Source organism: Peromyscus leucopus, chromosome 2 (genome assembly GCF_004664715.2).
Source record: "Peromyscus leucopus breed LL Stock chromosome 2, UCI_PerLeu_2.1, whole genome shotgun sequence".
Taxonomy (NCBI): Eukaryota; Metazoa; Chordata; class Mammalia; order Rodentia; family Cricetidae; genus Peromyscus; species Peromyscus leucopus.
Window position 1 is genome coordinate 10,391,704 of NC_051064.1, and position 14,504 is coordinate 10,406,207.

The following is a 14,504-nucleotide window of genomic DNA, read 5'->3' on the forward strand; positions in this document are numbered from 1 at the left end:
GAATTGATAATATAGCTCTGTTGATAAGAGTACCACATTTTAGAATCCTACCCCTATTTAGATGAGTGTATAATGTTTAAAAAAGTGAATTTTTAGAGCTTGCATTTCCTCAGGTAAATAATATCTATTTTTTTATTGCTGTTGAAAAAATAATTGTAGTAGTAAGTGGTGAGATAAAGTGAGTATCAGAATATGAATGGGAAACCTGAACTTGTACTGCAGGGGCCAGCAAAGCTGACAGTTCTCCTACCCCACCCCCACCCCCCATATCCTCACTCCTAGGCCAATGCTTAGTTAGCATTTCTATTGAACTGAAATTCCTCCACTTTTACTTCAGCCTCTTTTCATCTCCATTAATGCTATTCCCAGCCTTCTAGGTGCTTATGCCAAAAATTAATGCCAACATTGACTCTTCTTTCTCTGATATTCCATAACCAGTAGTACCTCAAGAGCTTTTTTGTAATGTTATTTTTAGAATATAGTCTTCTTTCTTTCCACCTTTGTATTAAAATGTAAGTTAGATATTATGCTACTCCTCAACTCTTTTGCCCCTCTATTTTATTCAGAATGACAGTCAGAACTCTAGCTGATTGCATGCTCTGTCATCTTCCCCTTCACCCATGCCACTCACATCACCAGCCCTTGGGCTGTTCCTTGAAGCCCCTTCCTGCCTAGAACACCTTCCCTACATACATACTTACGTCCTGTGTTATCTCCTGTTAACCTCTCAATAACAGTGTCATATAAAATTGAATGTTCCTCTTATAATACTGTACATCCCTCTAAGCTTATGCTTTCTGTATAGTTTCATTATGCATAGTTTCTTCCTATTGGTATCTTATTAGTCCCTAACTACTAGAAGACAGATTAGTCTATTTTGTCCATTGATATACTGTAGTGCCAAACAGTGGCTGACATACAGCAATTGCTCAGTGAATGTGTGTTGTACAAATGAATCTTGGTTCTTGCATTCACTAGTTAACTCCCTGGGTAACTAAACAAATGAGTAGCAAATTCCTTGGGTCTGTGTTTTATCTTCTGGGAATTAGTAGATTGAAACAAACTACCTTTGAATTTTGTTTTACTAAAACTCAAGGTTTTAAAATGAAAAATGTAAACTGTTTCTAGAAGCAATATTTTCTGTTTGGGAAGATGCTGTTTATATGATTTTGAAATACAGGTTCAAGATGGTTTTGAAGATGTTGCAACTGAGTTAGCCAAGAGCAAACATGCTCTTATTTGGGCTCAACGCAAAGAAAATGAATCCTCCTGTTTAATTAAAGATCTGACCTGTATGGTGAAAGAACAAAAGACAAAACTCTCGGAGGTCTCCAAATTGAAACAAGAAGCAGCAGCCAATTTACAGGCAAGAGTCGGCAGTGTCATTTCCTCGGAGCTTTCGCATCACCTCAAGTGTGAGCAGTGGATTTAGGAGTGCTCAGGACTAACTTGGAGATGATATTAATCATTCATTGTGATGTTCATGATGAAAGTATACCTAATGAAAGTAATGAGTTCAGAGATGATATTGCTTTCATCAAAGTATCCAAGTATGCCAGCACCTTCAGCCACAGCTCTTGGAAGGCAGAGGCAGGCAAAGGGATCTCTAAGTGGAGTCCATCCTGGTCTACATTTGAGTTATAAATCTATCAGGTCTACATAGTGAGAGACTGTCTCAATAATAAATAAAAATATGTAAACAAATTACTTAAGTAAATTACTTTTGTAAAGGTGTACCAGTTGTACAGTGATATAACACAAATTGGTAAAATGATACTCAGAAGGTGTTAAGGTTTGAGAAATGCCACTTGTATTACTGCCATTAATTGGATAGTAGTGGCAGTTTCAGATACACTTCACCGCAATAGCTTTTAAATTCATTTACATTAATATTTGTGCTATTTTACCTAAGAAATCAACTTCTGCAAAGTAAGTTATAGACTGTTAATTTAAATATTTCATGAGAAATTTTGACAATTATAGGTTCAGTTTTTCTCTTAACAATTATGGAGTAAAACTTAGCTTTAGAAAGTAGCCCTTTAGATGTTGGCATTTTATTTTATAGGGTGTGTCTTAAAACTTTTGGTATAAATTTTGGTAATCTTTACTTTTTATTTGCTTAAAGAGCACTTTTTCATAAGATGTAAAGAAGGTACTTTAATAAAAATTTATAGTATATATAATTTTAATGTTTATAATTAAATGAAATAATTGGTGGTTTTGTGTTTCGGGGGTGTACAGAATCAAATCAACACTCTTGAAATTTTGATTGAAGATGACAAGCAGAAGAGCATTCAAATAGAAATTCTTAAGCATGAGAAAACGCAGCTTATTTCTGAGCTAGCAGCCAAGGAGTCGCTGATTTATGGTTTAAGGACAGAACGAAAAGTATGGGGCCACGAACTGGCACATCAGGGTAAATCTCAAGTTGTTAAATGGAAAATTGCCATTGTTAGAAAGCAGTACATCTGGATGTTAGAGTAAAAAGGTGCTTCCCTGCCTCCCAATGCTAAGATAAAAGCAGTGTTTTATCTGGTATAATACATACGCATTTATTAGCCAGACAGGAACACACCCCTCTCAGAAAGAAATCATTTCAGCAGTTAAGTTGTTAAAGTGGCCAGGCACAAAGGCACATGCCTGTATCTGCTGCGTCTCTGGAGGCCAAGAAAGAGGGTCACTCAAGAGCAGCTGAGGGAACAGTAGCTTTGATACTTTTAGTTTTCTGTTTTGAGTTTATTTTTCGCTGATATATAAAAACATTAAAATTAGATATTTTCACAGGATACTGTGGTGATACTGCTCATATTAATAGTAAAAGCATCTAAAATGAGTGTTCATATTTGTGACATTTACAGTATTTTGCATGGGTAGAAGTAAAATTGTGCATGAATGAAACCACTGTAGATTTTAGGTAAATCCTTAGTCCTGTTCCCATTTTGATTATTATATAGCAAAAGAAAATTAATACTCTGTCTTGACATTTACAGATAGCTTAAAAATTATGAATAGTTAGATACTAGTCAAGATAAAACATTGCTTATTTATTCTGTAGTAATTTCTAATGTGGTTGTGTTTTCTTCCTTTTTCCTAGGTAGGGTTTATAATAGCTGAAATATTTAGAAGGCTTTCTCCTGTTGATTTGCATTATTGTATGCTTTGGGTCATAAATAAGTTTTTTTGTTTTTCACCTTATTAGGTTAGGTTTTCATAAAGTACAAAAATCCCCAAATGTATTGTTTCTAACTGGTAATTATTTCTTAGGCTCATCACTAGCTCTGAGTCGTGGGAAATTAGAAGCCCAAATTGAAAGTTTATGTAGAGAGAATGAATCTCTGAAAAAAGCCCACGAAAGTGACTGTGATGCATTGAGAATAAAATGCAAAATCATCGAGGACCAAACTGAAACCATCAGACAATTAAAAGATGTAAGATTAACCTTTTTTGTGGGGGGAGGCAGATTTGAAAAATAATAATTTATAACTGTAATCCTCAACTGTTGTAGATTTTAAAGGGAGAAAAAATATCATGTTTCCTTTTGAAGTTTCTTACCCTTGCTCTTAAAAGTACTATCTGATAGTTATTAACTTGAATCTTTGGGTTTTTGTTGTTGTTGTTGTTATTGTTTTTACTCTTTCTTTTTTTTTCTGAGGCAGGCTGGCTAGGAATCAAGCTAGCCTTGAACTCACAGAGATCTGCCTGCCACTGCCTTGAGTTCTGGGGTTAGAGGCCTGTGGCACCGTGCCTGGCTTACTCTTGCCTTTGAAATAACAAAATGTGAGGTATCAGTAAAAGATTAGGAATCACAAGAAAATTTAATATTTTATGTTCAGTATCCTTTTAGGTCTTAATTTGTACCATATGCAACACCTAAAATAAATTATGCTTTTTTTAAAAGTGTTTACAAGAAAAAGATGAGCAAATCAAATTACTACAAGAAAAGATCGCTTTTATAGAAAAATGTACTCAAGAACAACTTAATGAAAAATGTTCACAACTAGATAATGTGATTGAAAAATTAGAAAGACACAATGAGAGAAAGGAAAAACTAAAACAACAGTTGAAAACAAAGGAACTAGAACTGGAAGAAATCAGAAAAGCTTACAGGTATTGTATAATTAATACTTGCCACTGAGAAAGTTCTAGATTAATGATTCCATGTTCCTCACTTTTAAAGTTATTTCTTGTCTTTTTAGCACACTAAATCAAAAATGGCATGATAAAGGAGAACTACTCTATCATCTTGAAACACAAGTAAAAGACGTAAAAGAAAAATTTGAAAACAAGGAAAAGAAACTTAAAGCAGAGAGAGACAAAAGTCTTGAGCTACAAAAGTAAGCATTGAGTCATGAAGGATGTGGAATCCCTTTATTTATTCATTCATTCATTTATTTGGTTTTTCAAGACAAGGTTTCTCTGTGTAGTTTTGGTGCTTTTCCTGGAACTCACTCTGTAGACCAGGCTAGCCTCGAACTCACAGAGGTCCACCTGCCTCTGACTCATGAGTTCTGGGATTAAAAGCATGTGCCACCCCCCACCCCCCAGTGTGGGATCCCTTTAAACATGCATACTACACTGGCATGAGTGAAATACATGTAAGGAAAGAAAAAGATGCCAAAGGTATAGAGGGCCTGATTAATTTGCTAAGAAGTTATTTTCATACCATTTATGAAATAGTAATATTAATTTCCCCTTAATAACTCGAAATGAATGTGTGTGTGTGTGTGTGTGTGTGTGTGTGTGTGTGTGTGTGTGTGTTTCCCCTTATAGAATAGTGCCTGAAACATAGTAATTTCTATATGAGCATTTTATTGCTAACATTGCTGGCACTATCTGAATAAAATCTTGCTTGATATAAATGAAACTCAGACCAGTCACTTGACTGCCAAGAGCAATGTAGATTTAAACTGCTATTATCCTGCACGAACTGAGGAATAGAAATGATTTTAAAAGAGATCAAAGAAAACATGTGGCTAACTGCCATTTAGGTTTCATTGTAAAAAATACTCAGTAGGAAATAAGGATTTACCCTTGTAATTTATAAATCTATTTTTAAAATACTTTGTAAAATTGAAAACTCCATGAAAAATAGGTATTACAATTTAATGCTGGTTTTGATTTTAAGATGAAGAGTGTTATTAATAACAGTCTGCAGATAGCTTCTCACTGCACCCAAGAAAAAGCCCACTTAATCTCTTTGTATACCCATATACATGGGGGTGTTTTTCTGCCTTTTTTTTTTAAAGGGATGCAGTGGAAAAGCTTCAGAGCATGGACGATGCCTTTAAAAAACAAGTTGATGCAATTGTTGAAGCTCATCAAGCTGAGATAACACAACTAACAAATGAGAAGCAGAAATATATTGATTGTGCAAATTTAAAGGTACTGTGAGTTAAGATTTACTTTAATAATCAATATTAAATAGTTATGATTAAACAAATTATATTTTTTAAAATTAAAAGAGAAGAGACTGCACATTTTAACGATATAACTATTAAAGAACATGTTTTCAAAACTATCATGAATCTAGGCAACACTTGGGTCATTCATAGGTAATAACTCCAGTGAACTGAGTAGTTAGATCTCCATTTGCATCTGTTCACAATCCTGGCAGTCTCCATGAATATCCCTTTGGTCATGGCAAGGGAAAAATACAATGCAGTCTACCACTGCCTTGAGAAAGTTCTCAGTGATCACTTCCCTATTCATTGGGGCTGACGTTAGTCAGCTTTGTCATTTTGATAAGAATGAGTTTCTGATGGTGCCAAATCAGACATCAGATGCTTTTTACTTTTTACCTCAAGGTCAGACCAAGGTATTTTAACAATCACACAAATATTCTGATATGACTGCTCTTTTGAGATACACGAGATTCAAAGTTACTTAGGAACTTTTCATTATTTTTCAAGTAGTAATGAAAAAACAAACAAAAACTAAGGTATCTAAAATTCAGAAATGAGTAACCAAAAAGCATTCCAGAACAGAAAGCACAGTGGTGCATGCTTATCATATAATCTCTACTCAGGATGAAGCAAGAAGATGAAATGTTCATGCCAGATTGGGCTAAACAGAAAGACATCTCTCCAAAAATAGGGAGAGGGGCTGAAAAGATGGCTCAGCTGTTAAGAGCACTGAGCAATCATGAGGCCCAGAGTTTATATACTATCACCCACACAACAAAAGCCAGATTGCCACAGCCTGTAAATGTCGGTAACTCCAGGTCTGAGGGATCCAGTGCCCTAATCTGGCCTCAACATACATTCTCATACTCACACAGATATATACCAACACATGCACACATAAGTAAATCTTAGAGACAGAGGCAAAGTCATTCTCAATTAGAATGTGTTTAAAGTAGAATTACCTTTAGGACTCTAAAGAGAGAGAATGGTCTTATATAATTAATAGTTAAGGACATAATGACCAAGTTATTTTACTTGGAGTAAGTGGCAATTTCCAGTATTTTATTTAACATGATACTAAAGTACTGTGGACAATACCAAATAAAACATGAACTCGGCTTTTGGCTGAAAGTACTGAGTATAATGTTGGACCTGCTACCAACATGATTTGATAAAGAGTTGAAGAAACACTTTCTTATGTTGGTTTTTGACAGACAGGAAACTCAGGAGAGTCTCAATACCTGAGGTTTATCAGATGTTCAAGTTTGTGTTGTATAGAAGTTACAAGCCTCTCTTTTCAGGAAGATCCTGAGGGACTCCCTGGTGCTGCACAAGTCTGTTTCATGATGTAATAAGTTCTTGAGAATTCTTAAGTCCAAAGGCCTTGCTCCTGATCATCCCGAAGATCTCTACCATTTAAATAAGAAAGCAGTTGCTGTTCCCAAGCCTCTGAAATGAACAGAAAGGACATGGATGCTAAATTCTACCTGATTCTGATAGACTGGATTCACCGGTTGGCTCCTTATAAAATTAAGTGGGTCCTTCCATCCAACTGGAAGTATAAGTCATCCACAGTCTCTGCTCTAACGGCATAAATTTGTCTTGTGTACTAAAGCAACAAAATTAAATTTTTTAAAAAAGCTAGAAAAATAGAACCAGAGTTTAAAATCAGGCACAGGAAATGTACAGATCCTGAGGCATCACAGACAGGTAACAATTTAAATTAGGAAAAGTTGGGGCCGAAGAGTTGACTCTGAGGTTGAGAGCACTAGGCTCTTGGAGAGGACCCAGTCTTGGTCCCCAGCACCCACATGGTACCTCACAACCAGCTGTAACTCTAGTCCCAAGGGGTCAGTGCCCTCTTCTGACCTCCATGGGTATTAGGCATGATTGTGGTAAATATACATATATGCAGACAAAATACTCAAACACATAAAATAATAAAATAAATCTAAAACTTAAAAATAAATTAGGAAAAGTCATTTTCTAAGGGGAAAGAAATTAGGAGATCTGTATTAAGAGGATGAGGAATGAAGTGGTGGAAAAAGTGGTCATAGTAGCTGTGTTGGACATGTTGAGATACGTAGAAGTACCAAGCAGAAGTACCAAGGAGAAGTTGGTAATATGCAGTGAAGTGTTAGGGGAATGTGGGCTAAGGTGAATGATAAAATTTTATTTTAAATGTGAAAGACAGAACTTTTACACATGCTGGAAGGACCAAATTGAAGGATTGCTTTGGGTGGGAAGTTGTGTGAGTTGGAAATCTTTAAGGGGTGGGTATTTTAAGTTGAACTCAGCATTGATAGGCAGCTCAGGGCAGTCAGAAGACTGGGTTTCTGTTCTCTCTGTAAAACAGGAATTTCACATTTTCTAAGCTCAAAATGCAGTTAAAACACATTGCTCTATCTTTTTCAGGAGAATGTTCGGAGGATTAAATAGGTAACACACATGAAAGTATATAGTTTTCCATTTTAACGTTTGAAAAAAGTTGAATCTTACTAACTTCATTTAAATATTCACAAATTATAGAGTACATAAAATACATCATTGACTTTTCAAAATGCACTTACTTTTTTTTTTAGAAAATTAAAATGTAAAATGTATACATTGGTTTAGGTTCAACAAGTTGAAGAAGAAATGCGAGGACTTCTGGAAGAAACATCCAAGAACAAAAAAGTAATGGAAGGAAAAATTAAGCAACTTGTTTGTGCTCTAAGTGAAATTCAGAAAGAATGTGATGTTGGTAGGAACCAATTTAATTGAAATGGACCAACAGACCAATTGTAAAAATGATTAAATACTGTAACAGTAGCAACTGCTATGACTTTGAAATGTCTCTTTCTACACATTTCATTATGAATATATTTTAAGAGACTTGATGAAATAATTGTATGTGTAGATTTTTTATAATAAACTATTGATACCTATATATATACTAGAAGGACCTATCATAATAACTAGACTTAAAAGACTTTTTCTTGTCGCTGTGCTATATGTACCTTGTTGGTAATTACACATTCATTTATTTGCAGACTTGTAAAGGAAGGTTAGAACTTGACTATAGGAGAGAAATGAGAGAAAGCAATCATTGTTGTTAATCTTGTGCTAATGCAGAATTAATTATATTTATAGGTTGTCTTTTAGTTGATGTAGCTCTGTTCTTTTAAAGTGTCTATAAGATGTAGCCAAAAATTTTTAAAGTCTATATGATTAAAAACAAAAAATGTGTTGTCATTCAAAAAGCACGTATAGCTATCTCCACATGACACAGTTTCCTCTTTCTGGTGTATTTATTTCATTAAAGGTGGCATGTACAGTTTTATAAGCATTGTCTGATCTAGAAGAGCACTGCAGTCCTGCCGTCACTCCCACTTGAGTCCCGGCATGAAGAGTGACTTTACAACTGCACACACTCCCTTCACTTCCAGACAGGCCTTGTGCTGCTGCCTCACTGCTGTCACCTCTTACATTAGAAAATAGATGTCTCCACCCCTCTGCCATCTCTGAGAGGAGGAAAATACAACACAATTGAAAACTCATATCATTAGTAAACTAAATTTTAAAAAGTAAATAGAACCCAAATAATCTTTATTCCTAAAGGGAAGGTCTTGTGTTATTCTTATAGCCGAGCTACATACTGCAGTCTGTGGGCCAATATCAGATCCACCAGCATATGTAATAGGCATCTTGGAAACAAGATAAAGAATAACTGCAAACCTACTAAATTTGATTTTAAATAGTTAACCTACAGATAAATTTTTAATAAAAATCATGGTAAAAAGATTTTACCCTTAGAAATGTCAGCCAAACTTCGATCAGTTTGAGAAGGAACAAGAAAGTCCTTATCGTAAACAATACCAATTGGAAAGAATTTTATTAAAATAACTGAAAAACATTGATGAAGATTAATCTACATTGTCAGTCAACCTGCTTTAAGAAAGTTGCTAAAGAAACTAAGGCAGACAGGAAATTATACCTGACAACTCAAAAACCCACTAAAGGAAATGATTTACTATAAAAGGTAATTATGTGGGTAAATTTTTATATAAAAGATTAGGATTTGACTAACTGACATAAATTTATACCATAGAAGATAGCAGAAAACACCAGGAGTTTGGTAGCTATAGTGTATGTTTTGTTCATATTATATTATCATTAGTATCAAACTGAAGATGATTAGTGCTCAGATGATTAGTATAACCACCAGAGTGTCAACTAGGAAAATAACGCCCCAAATCATTAAAATGCCAAAGCTAAGCATGATGACCACCAGGAGACTCAAGTAGAGGAACCCAAAAGCCAGCCTGGGCCACATTGGAGGCTCCACATTTGAATGGCAACAAGGGGTTTACTGACCTGCTTCCCAGAAAAATAATCCTGATGGTAAAAGTGTTTTAAGACTTCTAGAAGTTGTCCTAATTAGATATAGCAACTGAAGTATTCAACAAACCTCAGTAACAATAGCAAAGTCCTCAGTGATGTACAGAGACACGGCATTCCCAGCACCATCACTTTAGCCCAGTGAAATGCCACTAAATGGTTGTGGGTGTGGGCAAGTCAGCTTTCTTCTCCCCTTTGCATCTAACCAAGGGATGTAGCCTCACCAGAGTGGACAAGATGTTAGGGTTATGCATCACTTCTGAAACTTCCTAGGCTATATTATGGTAATCACAGCTAAGAAGGGAGGGGATTCCATCCATCCAGCTCCCATTCATGAGATCAAAAGTATTAGGAGTCTAGTTACTAATATTTAACCAGGTCAAATCAGAGGTTACCTCCTGGGAGAGGTAGACCTAGAAGACCCAGACCAAGGCTTTATCTCTTCATCTAGCACCTGAAGTAGAATCTTTTGGGTTTGCAAGGAGCCAGGCCCAAAGCTCTCCCCAAAGGGATTGAGTTTATTTGAAACAATGTGGAGAAGTTCAAGCTAACCACTCTCTAAGAAAACAACTTCCTGATAGGTACAGTAAACTATAAACTAAACTATTAGTTTATCAGATAAAACCAATTAGTGACTGGAAATCAGGCTGAACTGTAGCTCTCAGTCTATGCATTGCTGTGGGTGACTGCAAAGCAGCAGGCAGATACTTGAGAATTTCATAAATATGTTCTTGTGTCTCCTGATACTATACAGACAGGAGGCATCTTGCTCAGAAGTTTCCTGTTTTATTTTAAAATCATCTATATTATTAGAAAATTCCTGTTCTTTATTGTATGGCCACATTGAGTCATTTTTTCTACAGTGTGTTGGTAGTCTAAAACACTCGGGTTCTCACTTATCCACTCGGGAATGAGAATGGCATCTAGGGAGATGAAAAGGGACACCATTTACAGTTGGGTCCGGAGGAATTAACATGTTAAGTGTTCTTGACTTTACTAATACACTGCTTATAGTGTGTGACATCACCTTCCTGGTGTTGATCTTTATGGTTTTCTTCATGTGTCTGTATTATGTATAAAGACATTGCAAACTGATTTTCTGTTGGGTGTACTTCTCTCCAAATGCTCTTTTAATTGTGTTCTGGAAAATAGCATAATTGAGTCATTATAGCTTAGAATTTGGCTGTTCATCATGCTATCAGAGAAGTAAGAGAATCTCTATAACTTGGCAACTTCTTAATCATACAGATTCTCAGGCCCCAGGTCAGCCTCACATACTAAGCATACCATCTCCTGCCCAGCTCCCCTCTGCCAAGACCCACCTTTTAAACAGGAGCACTGTATGATAGGAGTTTATATTCACATTGAGGAAGCATTGGCTGGCCCAGAGCTCTGCAATTCACTTCAGCTCTGTTCCTATCACTGCTATGTGAAACTTTAGGTTTTTAAGTATCTGCCCTAAGTAGAGCCTTTATTTACATCTCTGCTGGAGTTTCCATATAGCTGTCTTACTAACTTGCCTGTTTTCACCTCAGATATATTCTTCAGATATAACTTCTTTTTTGGTAGAGCAGTTTCTGCCACCCCAGATCACAAATGTCACTAGGAGTGCTGTTTGTCAAATCAAGTCTTGGTCTATTTTTGTGATTCAGTTATGGTTGGGTAGGCTATACATCGGGTTCTGTTCAGTAATATTTTAGTGTAAATGATGTTTAAGGCTTGTAGTTTGTCATTGCAGTATAATGTAGCTCATCCTTTTGACTACTTTTGCTACTACTTTGGGTTAAGGTCTGTTCATGTGCATTTGGATATGCCAGATGGAAGGTATTATATGCAATTTTTGTGTTTTTTCTATGATACTCAATTAAATATACTCCATGAATTCAAATGGTAGCTGACAGTCTAATTCTTTTTTTTTTTTTTTTTTTTTTTGGTTTTTCGAGACAGGGTTTCTCTGTGTAGCTTTGTGCCTTTCCTGGAGCTCACTTGGTAGCCCAGGCTGGCCTCGAACTCACAGAGATCCACCTGGCTCTGCCTCCCGAGTGCTGGGATTAAAGGCGTGCGCCACCAACGCCCGGCTAACAGTCTAATTCTTATCTGAACCAATACCTGACACTTCCAATTTCATGCATTCATAAGTTTTCTGTCTGGTGGTAAGCTCCGAATTGGGTTGGCTCAGATTTATTAACACAGGTGCTATAATATGGAGGATGTTCCAGGGAGGTTATGGAACACTTGGTGTGCTTTATAGAGGCAAACATCCCATGAACCCTGCTGAATTATTACCACATATGTAATCCTGAGTATACCATTTCTGCTTGTTGACAGAGTACTGGGCTCCCCTGTCTGTGAGAAAGAGGAATGGAATGCCTAAGTTCATAATAGGAATATAGATCATGGTATGATTAAAAACAGACAGTATCAACCACCCATTGGTTGGAGGGGGGCAGTGTCAGATAATTCATACATTCACTGAAATACCAGAAGTTTTAGGAATCATTTGGTTTTCTGAATCTAGGGGATTCTCCAATAATTCTCTATCTAGCAATTTGTCTTTGGATCTAAATTATTGACTTAAAAGTACCTCAACTAAACTTAGTGATCTTTGATCTTACATGCTGTGCTATGAACTTGGGTTCTAGTATGAACTTATATCCCAACTTGCAAGTTATACGTACAACTAACCAAATTCCCAAAGCCATGATTTACTCTTCAAGACTGCTGAGCTTCTCCCAAACTGAGAGTGTCAGATTCAGAGGACTAGTTGAATAATTTGAGTAATAACTAGTAAAGATAACTCATTGTTATCCTTGGGAATCCCAATACATGTGTACATGGGGCAAGGTCCTGAATGTTTTCAAGGAAAACAGTTTAACCCCTCACATTTTGTCAAGGTGTCTGGGAATACAAGGCAGTTCAACCTCCTCTAGTACCATTTACACATCATTGATGGGGCTAATGCTGTGTCTTTAGGTTAGTATTATTATAAGACAAGTAAAATAAATTCTGTGACAATGAGAAATGGACATATAGTGGGGTAAAAGCTAAGTTGCAACACTGGTAATTCAGTTGGCAGACTTTATCAAGAGTCTGGATAAGTCATCTGAGTTACCATATATGGGCATATTATGCTAGAAGAGGATACAGAAGAATGGGAATGATAAGGTGGTCCTAATTATCTGTAGAATTTCCTTCTGCTGAGAATCTTCTGCTGCCCAGTAGCCATACTGTTAGGTACAAGAGATGGGTCTCAATAGCACCAGCTTCAGTAAGTGACCACAATCTGGTTTTCCATTTTATCCACCACAAAAATAGATTTAAGGGCTGCTGGAGCTTAAGTGGATGTTTCCAGTATATTATTTCTTACATTTGAATTTTATGTGTATGAATGTTTAGCCTACATGTATGTCTGTGCACCCTGTGTGTGCCTGGTACCCTTGGAGATCAGAAAAGGGTATTACATGCCCTGGAATTGGAGTTACAGAAGGTTGTGAGCTGCAATGTGGGTGCTAGGAATTGAGCCCAGGGACTCTGGAAAAGTAGCGAGTGCTCTTAACCCCAAGCCCATTGCCCCAGCCCCTCCAGTGTATTCTTGTTGATTTTTTTTTTTTTTTTGGTTATAACAAACGCTTCTTTATTTCAATATATATGATGTCTATAAATGAATATGTATGACTTCAGGTTCACTTAATCAGATTCACAAGCACTATCCTAGTGAAGGTGAGAATTAAAATTCTCATTGCTGAGCTGGTGAGATGAGTCAGCTAGTAAAGGCACTTGGTGCTAAACCTGAGTACCTGAGCTTGATCCCTGGGACTCACATAGTGGAAGAAGAGAGTTGCCTCACAAGTTGTTCCTGGACCTCCACATAAATATATGCATGCATACAACTATAATACAGTTTTTAAAATCTCTGTGATATAGTAGAGAATAAAAATTAATGTGAATCAGGTTTAATTGTATAAATACCTATAAAATTAAAACTAAGACACTAAAGAAATGGTTGAAGACACTAGAAGATCGAAAGACCATCCATGCTCAAGGATTGGAAGAACTAATACTGTGAAAATGACTATACTACCAAAAGCAGTCTACAGATTCAATGCAACCCCCATCAAATCCCAATGACATTTCTCATAGAACTAGAAACAATCCTAAAATGCATATGGAAGCACAAAAGGCTATTAATAGTTAAAGCAGTCCTTAGCAAGAACAATGCAAGTAGCATAATACTTGATGTCTATTTACATTGCAGAGCCTAGTAACAAAACAGCATAACACTGGCATAAAAATAAACATGGAGAGCAAAGGAACAGGACAGAGGACTCAGAAGTAAGTCCACAGAGCTAGAACCACCTAACAATTAAAAAAGCTCTCAAGAATAAACATTAGAGAAGAAACAGCCCCTTTAACAAATGATGCTGTAGAAATTGGGTTTACAAATGTAGAAGAAAGTATATCAACATCAACTACGGTACACGAAAACAATTAAAAAATGGATCAAGACCTTAATGTAGGATCTACAACTCTAAAACTTCCAAAGGAAAACATAGCTAACTCATCTCAAGGTATAAAGGCAAGGATTTCTGAAAGACTCATAACATAAGAAATAATGCCAAGGTTTATTAATAAAAAGGAATTGTGTGAAATTAAGCTTCATCGCAGCCAAAGACAACCATCAAAGTGAGTGAAAGCTTATAAACTAGAAAATAAAAGCTTTGC

General features: G+C 36.2%; 1 protein-coding gene across 4 annotated transcripts in view; it reads left to right on the top strand.

The window, feature by feature from the left end:
* Nucleotides 1-14,504, top strand: part of Lrrcc1 (leucine rich repeat and coiled-coil centrosomal protein 1) — a 33,092-nt gene that overhangs the window by 16,029 nt on the left and 2,559 nt on the right. For 3 of the 4 annotated variants that reach the window (XM_028885133.2, XM_028885135.2, XM_028885136.2), the window contains 7 exons: nucleotides 1,181-1,366; nucleotides 2,242-2,416; nucleotides 3,265-3,428; nucleotides 3,899-4,107; nucleotides 4,197-4,334; nucleotides 5,247-5,382; nucleotides 8,019-11,675. In XM_028885133.2, the coding sequence (XP_028740966.1) occupies nucleotides 1,181-1,366; nucleotides 2,242-2,416; nucleotides 3,265-3,428; nucleotides 3,899-4,107; nucleotides 4,197-4,334; nucleotides 5,247-5,382; nucleotides 8,019-8,165 (1,155 nt within the window). In that variant the 3' untranslated portion in view covers nucleotides 8,166-11,675. Of the gene's footprint in view, nucleotides 1-1,180; nucleotides 1,367-2,241; nucleotides 2,417-3,264; nucleotides 3,429-3,898; nucleotides 4,108-4,196; nucleotides 4,335-5,246; nucleotides 5,383-8,018; nucleotides 11,676-14,504 lie in introns of those variants that run through there. The other variant, XM_028885134.2, reaches the window with a different exon arrangement.